A 16,890-nucleotide genomic window follows, 5' to 3' on the forward strand; every position below is an offset into this window, starting at 1 on the left:
TATTCTACCACATTCCATGTTTTTGATTAAAAATTGTTCTAGAGTTCAGATACATCAACATTTTAAAATGAAATAAATGCAAGAAACTGAGAATTATTTGAATTGAATTACAATGTTACGTTCAATAGAGAACAATTTATTATCTTAAGTTTCATTATTGATTATTATTGGCAGTATACAACACCATACAAAAATTGGAACAGTCATACACGTAACATCAGTGACTTAACTTTTCATGACTTTTGCACGGGATATTATTCAACTAATGTTGGATCAACCTTAAATTATCACTGACCTGAGAAACTCTTATATCTGCACATAAGTAATTTCATGTTATAAAAATTGTCCTTGACAGTAGTTTGTACATCAGTTATATATAATTAACTTTACTCATAAGCTAAAATCATACAGTAAATCACATAAAAATGAAAGTTTCTCTAATGTGTTTCTACATAACAAATATAAATAACTTATATAACAAATTTTAGGAATTAGCTTTTGTTCACTACATTCTGAAATGTAACAAATAAATTAATGACTATGAAGTAACAAGAGAGTCATTTTCTTGCAGTCTTGACAATCAATGAAGCTGTGACAAATGATTTCACAACTTCTCATTTGCACTTTTTATGAATGTCTTTTTATGTTGCTGCAATGATCTTCTTTTGCTTTCTGGATTCTCTGAAGATTCTGTTGCTACTTCAGTTGTGTTTTGTTCTTGAGTTTTGTTTGATCCTGACAATGTAATTCCTAAAAGATTACTCAGGAATGAAATACTTTCTTCAGCTGATTCATTTACTGCTGCAATTAAAGCTTCTTCATTGATGTCTTCTTCAGTGGTCTCACTGGAGGAAAAAAAACACCATTGATACATACACCAGGTAACTTTATCTATAGCTTCACATTTTGTTTATTTAGTAGTGTGTGGAATTTTCATATTAAGATTTCAGATCAAACATTGCCACAATAATCTAATATAGGAAAGATTGAACATCATTTAGGGAGGAGAAATGTAAGAAGCACAGAACACATTTCAAAACTAAACAATTATTAATTTTTGCTTCACTATCATTGTTGAAATCATAAGTATGGGTAGCAAGGTTTTTTAAGTTCATTGCGGTATGTGAAAGATACTATTGACAATAACAGTGTATTTATTACCAGAAGGAAGGGAAATAAATGTAGTAAAAACAGCAAAACGATCTCAGTTTATATCAGCATCACAAATATTCTCACACTCCTTGCACTTGACTGAATAAATAAATTAAGCTTTACACTGACAATGTGTTTAAGGACAGAGCAAACCTCAAATTATATCAACAGGGTTCTGAAGAGCCATGAATTTGAATGTCAACTTTTATTGAAATTTTTCACGGTAACAAAGAATCATACAATTCATTTTTTAATTTTTTTTTCAAAATTATTATTTTTTGTTTAAGATTATGACTCTTTTGACTGATTTAATGCTGTCCTCTGCCCCTGCTTACCTTCTGCTAATACGTTCATCTCCACATACCTAGTTTACACAACACTCCCAAGAATCTGCCACACAAGTTCTTGCTCCTGCTCCTAAGATCTACAACTACACTCCTGGAAATGGAAAAAAGAACACATTGACACCGGTGTGTCAGACCCACCATACTTGCTCCGGACACTGTGAGAGGGCTGTACAAGCAATGATCACACGCGCGGCACAGCGGACACACCAGGACCCGCGGTGTTGGCCGTCGAATGGCGCTAGCTGCGCAGCATTTGTGCACTGCCCCCGTCAGTGTCAGCCAGTTTGCCATGGCATACGGAGCTCCATCGCAGTCTTTAACACTGGTAGCATGCCGCGACAGCGTGGACGTGAACCGTATGTGCAGTTGACGGACTTTGAGCGAGGGCGTATAGTGGGCATGCGGGAGGCCGGGTGGACGTACCGCCGAATTGCTCAACACGTGGGGCGTGAGGTCTCCACAGTACATCGATGTTGTCGCCAGTGGTCGGCGGAAGGTGCACGTGCCCGTCGATCTGGGACCGGACCGCAGCGACGCACGGATGCACGCCAAGACCGTAGGATCCTACGCAGTGCCGTAGGGGACCGCACCGCCACTTCCCAGCAAATTAGGGACACTGTTGCTCCTGGGGTATCGGCGAGGACCATTCGCAACCGTCTCCATGAAGCTGGGCTACGGTCCCGCACACCGTTAGGCCGTCTTCCGCTCACGCCCCAACATCGTGCAGCCCGCCTCCAGTGGTGTCGCGACAGGCGTGAATGGAGGGACGAATGGAGACGTGTCGTCTTCAGCGATGAGAGTCGCTTCTGCCTTGGTGCCAATGATGGTCGTATGCATGTTTGGCGCCGTGCAGGTGAGCGCCACAATCAGGACTGCATACGACCGAGGCACACAGGGCCAACACCCAGCATCATGGTGTGGGGAGCGATCTCCTACACTGGCCGTACACCACTGGTGATCGTCGAGGGGACACTGAATAGTGCACGGTACATCCAAACCGTCATCGAACCCATCGTTCTACCATTCCTAGACCGGCAAGGGAACTTGCTGTTCCAACAGGACAATGCACGTCCGCATGTATCCCGTGCCACCCAACGTGCTCTAGAAGGTGTAAGTCAACTACCCTGGCCAGCAAGATCTCCGGATCTGTCCCCCATTGAGCATGTTTGGGACTGGATGAAGCGTCGTCTCACGCGGTCTGCACGTCCAGCACGAACGCTGGTCCAACTGAGGCGCCAGGTGGAAATGGCATGGCAAGCCGTTCCACAGGACTACATCCAGCATCTCTACGATCGTCTCCATGGGAGAATAGCAGCCTGCATTGCTGCGAAAGGTGGATATACACTGTACTAGTGCCGACATTGTGCATGCTCTGTTGCCTGTGTCTATGTGCCTGTGGTTCTGTCAGTGTGATCATGTGATGTATCTGACCCCAGGAATGTGTCAATAAAGTTTCCCCTTCCTGGGACAATGAATTCACGGTGTTCGTATTTCAATTTCCAGGAGTGTATATTGTTCTTTCCAGTGTCAAGTTACCCATTAATCCGTGCCTCAGAAGACTTCTCATTATCAAGTAAAGATATTTTAAACAGATATATGGATAGATTTGCATTGGATCAGTTATATAGCTGCAAAGTATGGCCTAGATGTGCTGAATGGTGGTGTGGGAACCGCCTGGTGACACAAAAAAATCGCACAGTGGACTTTGGCATTTATTCTGTGAAGAATATTATTTCTGATGTGTTTATTCCTTGATTTTGTTCTAGTGCTATGCCATCTTTTTATATATATATATATCTTTGCTTTGGTATCGTTCCTGTGTTCAACAAAATGCAAAAATAAAGTTATATTCTTGAAAGCATTACTCTCTCTCAAAAATAATTATTAATTAGCCTCAGTGGCTGAACACAAAGAAAAGTATGATGTACAAACAAGATAATTCAGTGACTTCAGAAAGTTCATGGAGGAATGAAGAGATGCAGCTGGTGAACTTTCAAGAACAGATACACGAACAACTTGAAGCACTGAAGTTACCGTTGGAGACGCCTATTACTCCAACATCAAACACGCGTGCGGCTGTACAAACTAACAGCTTGACAGAAAACATGCAGCACATAAAAATTCGAACTCTGCAGTTCCTGCTGGACAAACTGCAGCTATGGTTTGTAACGATTGAGATCACGTTTGCCCAAAGAAAGATCCATGATGAGCAGACAAAGTTCATGATAATGGTGAATGCGCTGGATGCTAGAGCAGCAACCACAGCAGAAGATGTAATACTCCGACCTCCAGCAGAACAACAGTACACAGCATTGAAAAATGTTATCACTCACCAGAATGTGTAAACTGTTAAATCAATTCATATGGCACGTGCTTAAAGAAGAAGCTGTAGGTGACAGGACACCGTTGGAATTTTGGAAGCATTTGCACGGTATCGTCAATGCAGAAGAATTGTCAGATGCGACGCTCAAACACATCTGGCTAGATCAATTATCAAGCATGGTAAAAGCCGCACTAGTAACTCATGAAAAAGACAACATGCAGAATCTCTTGGAGATAGCAGAAAAAGTCCATGCGACCATAGGCAATCCATAGATGGATTGCATGGCAATCTTTAATGGGGAAGAAGTGTATGTTGGTACCAGTATATGTTGAAAGTGTATGTTGATACTACCAACGCTTCGCGGGTAGAGCAACAAAGTGTTTGCAGCCATGCGCATACGCAAACATGAGCGGCCACCAGCAATAAGTGCAACAGGCTGCAGTAGTACAGAAAAGTGCATGCAACAATGAGGTGAGATCGATGAAAACTATGGACAGTTGAGTAACGTCAATAATCTTCTTACCACCTCCAAATGGCTTTATGTCAGAAATGTTAAGCCAAACCGTTGCTACCTAATAGACTCAGGATCCGATGTGAGTGTGCTCCCCTTTACTGACTATCAAGGAATGGATGGCACTCCATTGGTGCAATTAACCGCAGCAAAATAAGTCGCCCATTGTTGCTCATGGCACACATAAAATAGAAGTTGCTTTAGGTTTCTCACAAAGCTGTCAGTGGACCTTCATTCTGGAAGAGGTGTGAGAGGCGATATTGGACGCAGACTTTCTTTGTGACATGTACATTACCACAGAACTTGCTAATGCACAGATTAAATGACATCAAGAGACAGTAGATGGCATCACGGTACATGACACTTACTGCACTGGCAAGCACAACTGTGATGTGGTGTTACAAGCCATAAATGATAACACAGTCACAGAAAAATCCGCAGTGACTCACAAAACTGTACACTGCATTTGCACCACAAAAAAAATGGTTCAAATGGCTCTGAGCACTATGGGACTCAACTGCTGAGGTCATTAGTCCCCTAGAACTTAGAACTAGTTAAACCTAACTAACCTAAGGACACCACACACATCCATGCCTGAGGCAGGATTCGAACCTGCGACCGTAGCGGTCTCGCGGTTCCAGACTGCAGCGCCAGAACCGTGCGGCCACTTCGGCTGGCCCATTTGCACCACATCCGGTCAGCCAATACATCAATGACTGTGCAGGTTAGCACCCGATCAGTTTGTGGCAGCAAAAGCAGAATTCGAGGCATTACTGGCATCAGGTATTATACATAGATCGGACAGCCCATGGGTGTCACCCATACATTTGGTAAAGAAAAAAGATGGGTCGTGGAGACCATGTGACGATTACATGAAGTTAAATGCATGTCCTATACCAGATCATTACCCAGTGCCTAATATTCACAATTTCACAAATCAGTTAGCTGGGGCAATGATCCTTAGCACTATTGATTGTAAAAAAGCTTATCACCAAATACCGGTTGCAGAGGAAGACTTACTGAAAACAGCAGTTACAACACCTTTGGTTTTATTCGAATATGTCCAAATGCCTTTTGGGTTAAAGAATGCAGCTAAAACATGGTAACGATTTATTGATGAAGTGTTGCGTGGGTTGAAAGGATGCTTCGCATATCTTGATGACATTAATGTCATCAACAATGGCAAAAGCACACGAGAAGCAACTGTCCACATAGTTCACCTGCATAAAACAGTACAGAATAATAGTCAACAAAGCAAAATGCGAACTGCGAAAACGGCAAATGACATTTCTAGGATATGAAGTTTCGGTGGAGGGCATACGCCCGCGAGAGGACAAGGTAGCAGTAATCGACAACGTGAACCACCCCGAGACTTACCATCAACTCAGAACATTTTCATGCGTGGTAGATTTCTATAGACAGCATTTGGTGCGAGCTCCACTAGTACAAGCACCCTTGACAGACACTCTCACAGGTAAAAATGCAAATGGCAAATGACCGTTGCAATGGAACATGGACATGGAGAGAGCATTTCAACACTTATAGGCAGACTTACGAAAAGCAGTACTCATTACTCATGCGGTACCAAAAGCACCTCTATCATTAGTAGTCGATGGCAGCCAAGATGCTTTGCGAGCTGCACTGCACCAGAAAGTAAATGACAAATGGCAGCCTTTGGGTTTTTTCTTATGAAAACTTACAGACACACAAAGGAAAGCCGACAGAGAACTATTAGCGGTATACGAAGCTACCCGGTACTTTCACCCATATGTAGAGGCAAGAGCATTTACTGTATACACTGACCATAAACCAATAACCTTTGCATTCAGTAAGTTGCAGGATAACTGTTCTTCATGTCAATTTTGCCACTTAGAATACATCGGTCAACTTACTACAGATATCAACCTCATCAAATGAGCTGAAAACATGGCCACCGATTTCCTGTCACGGGTCTTGTTTATTTCACAAACCACAGACTACAATAAATTAGCCGCAACACAAGCTAATGACGCACAACTCCAACATTACTTACAGGATGTAACAACTGGACTTCAGTTAAAATTAGTCCAGCCAGCGGGCGCGAATATGAAGATATGGTGTGACATAGCTACGAAAAAACCCGGGCCTTTCATCCCAAGGCAACCACGGAAAGAGGTTTTCGACAGCATACATGGACTCAGTCATCTGGGTAGCAGAGCAACTATCAAACTACTCACAGAACATTTTGTCTGGTCGAGTATAAGGAAGGCTTGCCGCCGTTGGGCAACAACATGCATGCTGTGCCAAAGGAACAAGATTGGACGGCATGTACATAAAGCAGTTGGAGATTTCCCCCTGGTAACAAATAGGTTCTCCCATGTTCATTTAGACATTGTGGGCCCTCTACCACCTTAGGAAGGCTACAAGTATTTGTTGACATCAGTGGACTGGTATACGAGATGGGCGGAAGCTTCTCCACATTTCAGCAGAGATGGTAGCTCGAGTATTTTTGGCTTCTCGGATCTCCCGTTTTGGATGTCCACTATATGTGACAACTGATCAAGGACGACAATTTGAATCCACTTTGTTTCAACAAGTAGCCAGGCTCTGTAGATTCTGCCATCACCGCACCACCACGTATCACCCAGCGAGCAACAGCTTGGTTGAGCGGTGGCACAGGACATTAAAGACAGCATTGATGCGCCATAAGGACAGCTGGACTTCAGCATTGCCAGTGGTGCTGCTACGTCTCCGAACTGCCCGCAAATCAGACCTATGTGCATCCATGGCTGAACTGGTTGCTGGCAGAATTTTTTGTTGAACCGACGGAAGCAACAGTGGGTGACATGCCTTACGTCTTACCACAAGTCCGCAACCACATGGCACAGCTACGACTGACACCTGGTTCTCGACATTGCACCAACACACCATTCGTTCACAGGCAGCTTAGCGATTGCCCTTATGTGTGGCTGAGGACAGACACTGTACAAACACCTCTTCAGCCGCCGTATACTGGGCCGTATAAAGTACTCGTGAGAGATGAACATACGGTGCAGATAAATCATGACGGGAAGCGACAAACTGTTTCCATTGAGAGAGTTAAACCGGCACACATGTGGTCACCAGCTGATGAAGAAAATCAAGAACCAGTGAAGAACTGCTCCCTACACAATATGATGAAGAGGTGTTGCCCGCAGAGAGCAGCACGCCAAGCCAGAAGCAGGAAACCACACCGGAAGACCCACTGTTCTCAGAGAAGTGCTTCAGGGTGGGCAGAATTATAAAATATGAGTATCGTTATGTGCCAGGAGCTTCGCTCTACAAAGGGGGGCTGTTTAGGAACCGCCAGGTGACAACAAAATCACACAGTGGACTTTGGCGTTTATTCTGTGAAGAATGTTATTTACAATGTGTTTATTCTTTGGTTTTGTTCTAGCGCTATGCTATCTTCTTTTATATATCTTTGCTTTGGTATTGTTCCTGTGTTTAGCTACATGCAAAATAAAGTTACATTTCTGAACACATTACTCTCTCTTGAAAATAATTATTAATTAGCCTCAGTGGCTTTAGTGGTATTAGAATATTGCTAGGATACTTTTTGAAAGATTTCTTGAAGCCTTCAGCTGCCATTATCTTTATTTCCTGTATGATTGTACAGTTTCAGACTTAGGCCATTTTCAAGTATTTTATTGATGATCTTTTAGTAGCAGATTATGTCATATACATTGTTGCTCCTATGACATCATGTTATGCCCATAAAATAAATCCAAGGTGTTCACACTATTTAGGAGCACATTACTTTCGAGCACTGCTTGGATTTATTTTATGAGCATAACATGACGTTATAGGAGCAACGACGAATATGACATAATCTGCTACTAAAAAATCATCCATGAAATACTTGAAAGTGGCCTGAGGCCGAAATTGTACAGGAAATAAAGGGAATGGCAGCTGAGGGCTTCAAGAAATCCTTAAAAAAACTCATCACAGCTACGGACTCTGTTGCATTGAAAATTATTGCTAGGATAAGTGCGCAGGAAGCTATGCTACTTAAAAGAGCATAAAGCTTTGGTTTCATTTCAAGTTTTGATTTATTGAAATGTAATCTGGTTTGAATATTACATAAACATAGATCAGAAGCGAATGTTCTTTGGATATTTGGAACATTGTTTTTATGTTTGTGAAGATGTGTAGGAAGCGTCCGCCTCCATAGCGTTACTACCTACCATGCAGGGGGCCCAGGTTCAATTCCTGGCAGGGGACTGGGTGTTGTGTGTCCATCATCATTTTCATCATCATCATCGACTCGCAAGTCACCGAAGTGGTGTGAACTAAAAAGGACTTGCAATACGGCAGCCAAACTCCCTCGAATGGGGCCTCCCGACCAACAATGCCATACGATCATTTCATCTTTTTTTTTTTTTTTTTTTTTTTGTAGGAAGCTAGGAGATACAACACTATTTGAAGTTAGTGGAATATGAAGATGCTGATAAGAATATCTTTGGTGTCTGCTGTTATACACACAAGGTTTGCCTCATCATGTGTAATTTATTGAGTTATACTTCAAAGTTAATGAGGCTTCCCTCGAAACTTCTCCTTGCCATAACTGTCCTTGTGACAGGATTTTAGGGATTTCTCAATTTTCCCTTCCGCAATTTAACACCATATTAGTTTCTTTTGCTATTCATCAACCTATTTCTTCAACAGAAAATAGGTATGCCTGAAGCAGTAAATGACATTACTCTACCTGCTATTATTCTACTTCTCTTAAGTAACTATTGCTTTCCTTATCGTTTATCTGAAACTATTTATACAGGGTTATTACAAATGATTGAAGCGATTTCACAGCTCTACAATAACTTTATTATTTGAGATATTTTCACAATGCTTTGCACACACATACAAAAACTCAAAAAGTTTTTTTAGGCATTCACAAATGTTCGATATGTGCCCCTTTAGTGATTCGGCAGACATCAAGCCGATAATCAAGTTCCTCCCACACTCCGCGCAGCATGTCCCCATCAATGAGTTCGAAAGCATCGTTGATGCGAGCTCGCAGTTCTGGCACGTTTCTTGGTAGAGGAGGTTTAAACACTGAATCTTTCACATAACCCCACAGAAAGAAATCGCATGGGGTTAAGTCGGGAGAGCGTGGAGGCCATGACATGAATTGCTGATCATGATCTCCACCACGACCGATCCATCGGTTTTCCAATCTCCTGTTTAAGAAATGCCGAACATCATGATGGAAGTGCGGTGGAGCACCATCCTGTTGAAAGATGAAGTCGGCACTGTCAGTCTCCAGTTGTGGCATGAGCCAATTTTCCAGCATGTCCAGATACACGTGTCCTGTAACGTTTTTTTTGCAGAAGAAAAAGGGGCCGTAAACTTTAAACCGTGAGATTGCACAAAACATGTTAACTTTTGGCGAATTGCAAATTTGCTGCACGAATGCGTGAGGATTCTCTACCACCCAGATTCGCACATTGTGTCTGTTCACTTCACCATTAAGAAAAAATGTTGCTTCATCACTGAAAACAAGTTTCGCACTGAACGCATCCTCTTCCATGAGCTGTTGCAACCGCGCCGAAAATTCAAAGCATTTGACTTTGTCATCGGGTGTCAGGGCTTGTAGCAATTGTAAACGGTAAGGCTTCTGCTTTAGCCTTTTCCGTAAGATTTTCCAAACCGTCGGCTGTGGTACGTTTAGCTCCCTGCTTGCTTTATTCATCGACTTCTGCGGGCTACGTGTGAAACTTGCCCACACGCTTTCAACCGTGTCTTCGCTCACTGTGGGCCGACCTGTTGATTTCCCCTTACAGAGGCATTCAGAAGCTTTAAACTGCGCATACCATCGCCGAATGGAGTTAGCAGTTGGTGGATCTTTGTTGAACTTTGTCCTGTAGTCTCGTTGCACTGTTATGACTGACTGATGTGAGTGCATTTCAAGCACGACATACGCTTTCTCGGCTCCTGTCGCCATTTTGTCTCACTGCGCTCTTGAGCGCTCTGGCCGCAGAAACTTGAAGTGCGGCTTCAGCCGAACAAAACTTTATGAGTTTTTCTACGTATCTGTAGTGTGTCGTGACCATATGTCAATGAATGGAGCTACAGTGAATTTATGAAATCGCTTCAATCATTTGTAATAGCCCTGTACATACTATATCTAAAAACAAAGATGATGTGACTTACCAAATGAAAGTGCTGGCAGGTCGACAGACACACAAACAAACACAAACATACACACAAAATTCTAGCTTTTGCAACCAACGGTTGCTTCATCAGGAATCATATTATTTATACATACTAGTGTACCAGCAGTGTTTTACCTAAAAATGCCAAAGCATTGTTCATACAATGTTTCATAAAAATTTTATTACCCATGTGATCATCTACAGTCAATTGGTTATAACGAAGTATTTCTTTTTGTTTGGAACCATATTAATTAAGAGAAATTGTTACTAGAGTGTGTAATGGTAAAATTGGAGTGAGCTAATAAGTAATTTTAAGAGTACTGTCACAATTTGTTAGAATGTTCTGATTTCATTCTTCCTAGTTCCATGTTTCAGTTTTCCAAAAACCTTAAAGATCTTAATAACAGGCCTAAAGATCTGCCACACCCAAAATTATTTTTGCCACTATAGCCATTGTACTTGTCAAAGTCCAGGAATTGATATTATGCTATTACTGATATAATTTTTCTGACCAGATAACACTCTTCATTATTCAGTTGGGCCACTAATTAAGAATTTGCACAAAATCAGCAAAATTTCAAACTTTGCAGTTTTACTTATAAATCAGTAATCTATTTCAGAGGCATACAGCGTGCTAATCAAATTATACTGTGAATCTTTATACATTTCTAACCAGCTGCCTTTTCATTAAAGCAAATTATTGTTGGAACTTAAAGGACATCTAGTCTATTAAATTTCCACCCCGCATTTTTATACAGTATAATGTAACCATCAAGATTACAATATATCTTTCTGGCATGCTTTATGTATCTCACCATTCCAAAAATCTTCTGTCTGCATCTGATATCGACAGGAGAAACACCTATGTAAAAAATCCATATACCGCAATCACTGCACTAACATCTCTGCATCACTCACTTGCTTAAACATGTAATCATCATTTGGTAACTGTACTATACACATGCATGTGTTAAAGTTCATGGTCAGTTTTGAAAACATTAACATCTCAGTGTAAGGAGTTCACAGTTATGTGTTGGAATCTACATTTCTGTAGTGAACAACAGAGCACATACATGCATAAACTTCTGGTTTGTTGTGTCAGTTATGATGAACTATGTTATGAAGGACAGTTATGCTCACTGACATTGATTACTGAACATCAGTTAGTGAACAATTGCTTAGATTGTTTTGAGAGTGACTTCAGTAAATTACAAAGTAATGTTATGTGTACACGAGTTTACTAAAGACAATAGTAAGGAACTAATCAAATGAACTACCACTGAGTGTGACTTTTGTTTAAGATGTCAAGATAAAAGGGTGCTACAGTGTGTTGTTTCATGATATTGTTTTGTATGAAAATTGGCTGGACAGTGTTTATGAGAGCTACCGGTGAAATACTGTAGAAAGTACAGTTAATTGTTAGAGACTAGTCATCACTCAGTATTGTGTTGAGGAAACTAGATCTGCCCACTAATACATCTAAAAATCCTTAGTTCTGAGCTCATTGTTGTTGGACGTAGTTAAAATGTCTAAACAGTTTTTTGGTTTGAGGCTATGAACATATGGTGCTACCGAGGAAAGAAGAGACAGCAAGCAAGTCCACTTATATGTTGAATAGCAGATGAAATCTTACAGAACAAGGTACTGGTTAAGATGGTACATAACAATGTATTCAGAATCAAGAAGATGCGATAATGGGCGAACCAAAATGAAGCAAAATTAGAACATTTCATTTTCAAGTTAAGTAGAAAACAGTGAGACCCTTCTGTGAGTACATTTGGTAATGAGATACAAGGTATTATTCAAAATTCCTCTACATCTACATCAGTGCAGAATATATTTTTATTTCAGTTGCCAGACCAGAACATCTGATATATTAGCAGGCTCATTGAAATGAGCAGAAAATAAAATTAAGCAAAAAGTATCTATCACTCATCCAAATTTAAGTGTGGTCTAAGGCTCTGTCTCCTGTTTACCTTCCCTTAAATTATGAAATGTCTTTCAGTACTGTTTTCTTGTTCTGCTCAGTGACATGGTACAGAGCCTGAATTTTTAGTAAAGAAGAAAGGATCTCCAGTTTGTGACCAGTCACCCTCAGTAAACTTTTCTGAAGTATCTACATTACACAAGACACATGCCACTGCAACTCTGTTGATACAGCCAAAACAAATTTCCACTCTCCTCCTCTTTCACTCTAGTTCTATTGATAAGGCCATGACCAGTACCCCCCTTATCCCTGCCCTTCCTTTTTTAAAAAGTGAAAGTGTTTTGTTCTTAATTCTCTCACTGCCAATGATAAATTAAATGTTAACATTCTATCTGTTTGACACTTTGGATACTACCTAACAAGCAAAACTGGCTGCCATATAATTTGAAAGAGATAGGGAGACCAAATATGGTGTGTGTGTGTGTGTGTGTGTGTGTGTGTGTGAGTGCACGCAAAAGTAATTCGTCCACCCACAGAGTGGTACTGAACCTATATATTTGTCATGTAAAGGACAACCACTTTTACCATGACAAACTGAAACATCAAATTGTTTAGAAAAAAAAGATTCATATGGCAATAACACATTGCATACAGAATATTAAGTTTGTTGTACTCTAGCATTATACACTATCCTACATCTAACAGAACGCATATGATACAAATATATTTGTATTTGCATTTGTGCTTTTTGTAATGAAGTGACAGCATTACTGACAATTCTAATATAAATGCAGGTTGCTATGCCAATGGTCATGCCCAATTACAAATAAATATGTGTTACTTACACGGTATTGGCTGGTGGCAGTGTGGCATTCACTGGTGGATCTGGAACCATTCCATCTGATCCCATTCGAAAGCAGCCAAGTGGGAACTGAGCTTGTACATCACCAAGTAGAGCAGGTTCCAACTGCAAGCACCATCTCAACCCATCAGAGGTAGGTGCAAGATCACTAAATCGTGCGCACAGTTGTGTGAGGCCACCCAGCATATTTAGACATACTGGATCTGGTTTTGCACCTACCAATGTGAAATCAACAAAATGAATTATTCAGTTCTAAAAGAACTTTATAGTTTCACCCCCTACTACAGAAAACAATCTTTTATCATAAATTTGAAATGCATGTTAATAATAAGATATTAAAGGTATACGCAATTAATCCAGATTATAGCAGTATACATCACCCAAAAGACAGTCATTGATTGATGGAATCAAATGTGGAGTCCTGTGTGACCAGGGAAATCTATGCTTTGGTTCTGGAAACAGAGTACTAAATAGCTGAAGTGGTGTTCCCCCCCCCCCCCCCCCCCTCCCCAAATATGATGAGTCAATTACTGTGACACAAAAACATTTTGCCTGTCCTTCCTTTTAAATCCAGTGTTGTCTCTTTAGATCAGGAGATAATGGAATGGGTTGCATATATAAGAAAAACTGTATATCCATTACAAATAAACAATCTGGCCATCCTAGGAGCATTAAAATCACAAAAGTATCACTGCCATTAAAAAGTCCACCCACTAGCCTCCAAGGCAATGTTCAAAAACATGCTGTTGCATTCGAGATTTCTGATAAATTTGTAAGCTGAGTTTTATGTACAGATCTGTATCTCCACCCATACAAAACTGTGAGTACACAGGAATTAAGTCAGAAGACTTTTTTCAGGTGTCCTTTCATAAATAGCTACAAGCAAAGTTTTATGGAACACCATTTACATCTCTCTGCATAGTTTATTGAAATTCTCTTACTAGGCTACAGTTAACCATTTAAAGATTCACCAAATACGCCCTAATAACCTGATGGTCCCATGGGGTGCAGGATTTCCAGTTTGAGTGTTGAGGAGCCCCCACCTCCCCCTCTCTGGCACCCACTTTCTACGAATATGACATGCAATAAACCTTGCAGCCAGAATTGCTATGCTATGAAGGAAAACTTGATTCAGAAGACTTCTGGATTCATACTGCTTATGGTTCTCATTTCTTTATGCAGAAAATGTTTGTGGTACATCAAATTTTATAATGGAGTGATATTTAGTGCCGGATCACAGTATGGATGCAATACCTTGCACTTCTTTTTGCAGCTTTGAAACTGAGGTTAAAATATCAGCTTTAAATTCCTGTGGAGGAAATCACAGAAGATTCACCACTAATTTTTAAGTTATATTGAAAAGAATTATGGGGTGACTTCAAACAGTATGTAACATGTCGTTCACACTAAGAACATTGAGAACATTAGCACGTTGTTTTCTGGGCTTCCTCTGGACACATTTCTGCTGTGATGTGGTTAACAAATGCATCACAGTGCAGGACTGAAATGGCGCAGCAACTGGAAACACATTCAAAAGTTGATTTAAGCAGGACAGCACTATTCTTGTGGGCTAAATGTCTAAATAGCACAGATTAACCATGAAATTCTGGTGGTATATGGACCAAATGTAAATTTGTGTCCAGTCACAGTGAAATCGTGCCAACAACATGACAAGGGCCACACAGAAGCATTTGATAGTGATAGTGACTGCCCGTAGATGACAATGTCTAGCAATCAAGGAACCAATTTGCAGTAAGTGCAGATTTTTATAAGATTTCGATTTTCACACAACAGTACTCAGATGGCACCCTGACCGAGAAGTGGATTCCTATCATCAAGGCATTGAACAATTAATAGAACATTCTGACTGTTGTTTACAGAGTATTGGTGACTATGTCAAAAAATAGTGTAATGTGCCTCTGTCACTCTGGAGTGTGGTGCAGCACTCAATATGAGTTATTTGACCTGCAATAACAACATATAACTTATAATAGGAGGAAACATTCCACATGGGAAAAATATATCTAAAAACAAAGATGATGTGACTTACCAAACGAAAGCGCTGGCATGTTGATAGATACACAAACAAACACAAACATACACACAAAATTCAAGCTTTCGCAACCAACAGTTGCTTCGTCAGGAAAGAGGAGTGTTTGTTGGTAATGAGGATCACCCTGTGGCTAAACATGCCTTGGTACACGGCCAGCACATCTTGGCACAGTGTTACACCGTCCGGGTTATCTGGATACTTCCCACTAACACCAACCTGTCAGAACTCCGGAGATGGGAACTTGCCCTTCAGTATATCCTCTCTTCTCGTTACCCACCAGGCCTCAACCTCTGCTAATTTCAAGTTGCCGCTGCTCATACCTCACCTGTCATTCAACAACATCTTTGCCTCTGTACTTCTGCCTCGACTGACATCTCTGCCCAAACTCTTTGCCTTTACAAATGTCTGCTTGTGTCTGTGTATGTGCAAATGGATATGTGTGTGTGTGTGTGTGTGTGTGTGTGTGCAAGTGTATACTTGTCCCATCTTCCCCCTAAGGTAAGTCTTTCTGCTCCCGGGATTGGAATGACTCCTTACCCTCTCCCTTAAATCCCACATCCTTTGGTCTTTCCCTCTCCTTCCCTCTTTCCTGACGAAGCAACCGTTGGTTGCGAAAGCTTGAATTTTGTGTGTATGTTTGTGTTTGTTTGTGTATCTATCAACATGCCAGTACTTTTGTTTGGTAAGTCACATCATCTTTGTTTTTAGACAACATATAACTTAATTTTTTAAGTGCCCTCGTAGCAAACTGACCAAACAACAAGCTTTGGAATATAAAAACTTTCATTCATTCATTTCTGTATATTCCTTCCTGTAAGGAAAAGATGGCCTGACGTACATATCCAGATATATAACAGTTGTTAAAACACCATTAATAGTTAGCTGTCACCAAAGCAAGAGGGTGGTTTGAAAAGTTTTTGGAACAGAATAGAAAAAAGTACTTACATCACTGAAACTTTTTTTATTTTTCAATGTAGTCTTCTTGTAGATTAACACACTTGACCCAATGATGTTCCAGTGCCTTGATCCCATCTCAGAAATAAATTTCCTCCAGGCCTGCAAAATAGTTGTCAACTCTGGCTATCAATTGTTTGTTTGAAGTGAATCATCATCCACCAAGAAAAATTTTCAGTTTTGGGAAGAGATGGAAGTCTGACAGAGTCATATCAGGTGAATAAGGTGCGTGTGGCAATAATTCATACCTTAGTTCATGTAATTTTGCCATGGCGACAGCACATGTTTTTGATACAGCATCAAGAGTCATGGCACCCATCTTGCAGATAATTTTTTCATTTCTAATTCTTCAGTTAAAATGTGATATACCCTTTCAGATGACATCTGGCAAGTGTGAGCAATTTCACACACTTTCAATTGGCGATCCTCAATGACCATTTTGTGCACTTTCGCAATGATTTCTGGAGTAGTGACACACCTTGGCCAACCATTGCGCTGATCATCATCTATGCTCTCCAACCAGTTTAAATTCATTTGTCCACTTGGCAACAGTTGAATATGAAGGAGCTGAGTCCCCCAATGTATTCT

At 40.7% G+C, this 16,890-nt stretch overlaps 1 protein-coding gene across 1 annotated transcript in view; it reads right to left on the reverse strand.

Annotated features, from left to right (window-relative positions):
• Positions 1–227: 227 nt before the first annotated feature.
• LOC126263274 (uncharacterized) overlaps positions 228–16,890 on the reverse strand; it is a 48,535-nt gene continuing 31,872 nt past the window's right edge. Inside the window, exons 4-5 of the mRNA XM_049960359.1 lie at positions 13,279–13,510; positions 228–845 (exon numbers count right to left, since the gene is read on the reverse strand). Coding sequence (XP_049816316.1) covers positions 605–845; positions 13,279–13,510 — 473 coding nt within the window. The 3' untranslated portion in view covers positions 228–604. The remainder of the gene's footprint in view (positions 846–13,278; positions 13,511–16,890) is intronic.

This window comes from Schistocerca nitens, chromosome 6, assembly GCF_023898315.1.
Source record: "Schistocerca nitens isolate TAMUIC-IGC-003100 chromosome 6, iqSchNite1.1, whole genome shotgun sequence".
Classification (NCBI taxonomy): domain Eukaryota; kingdom Metazoa; phylum Arthropoda; class Insecta; order Orthoptera; family Acrididae; genus Schistocerca; species Schistocerca nitens.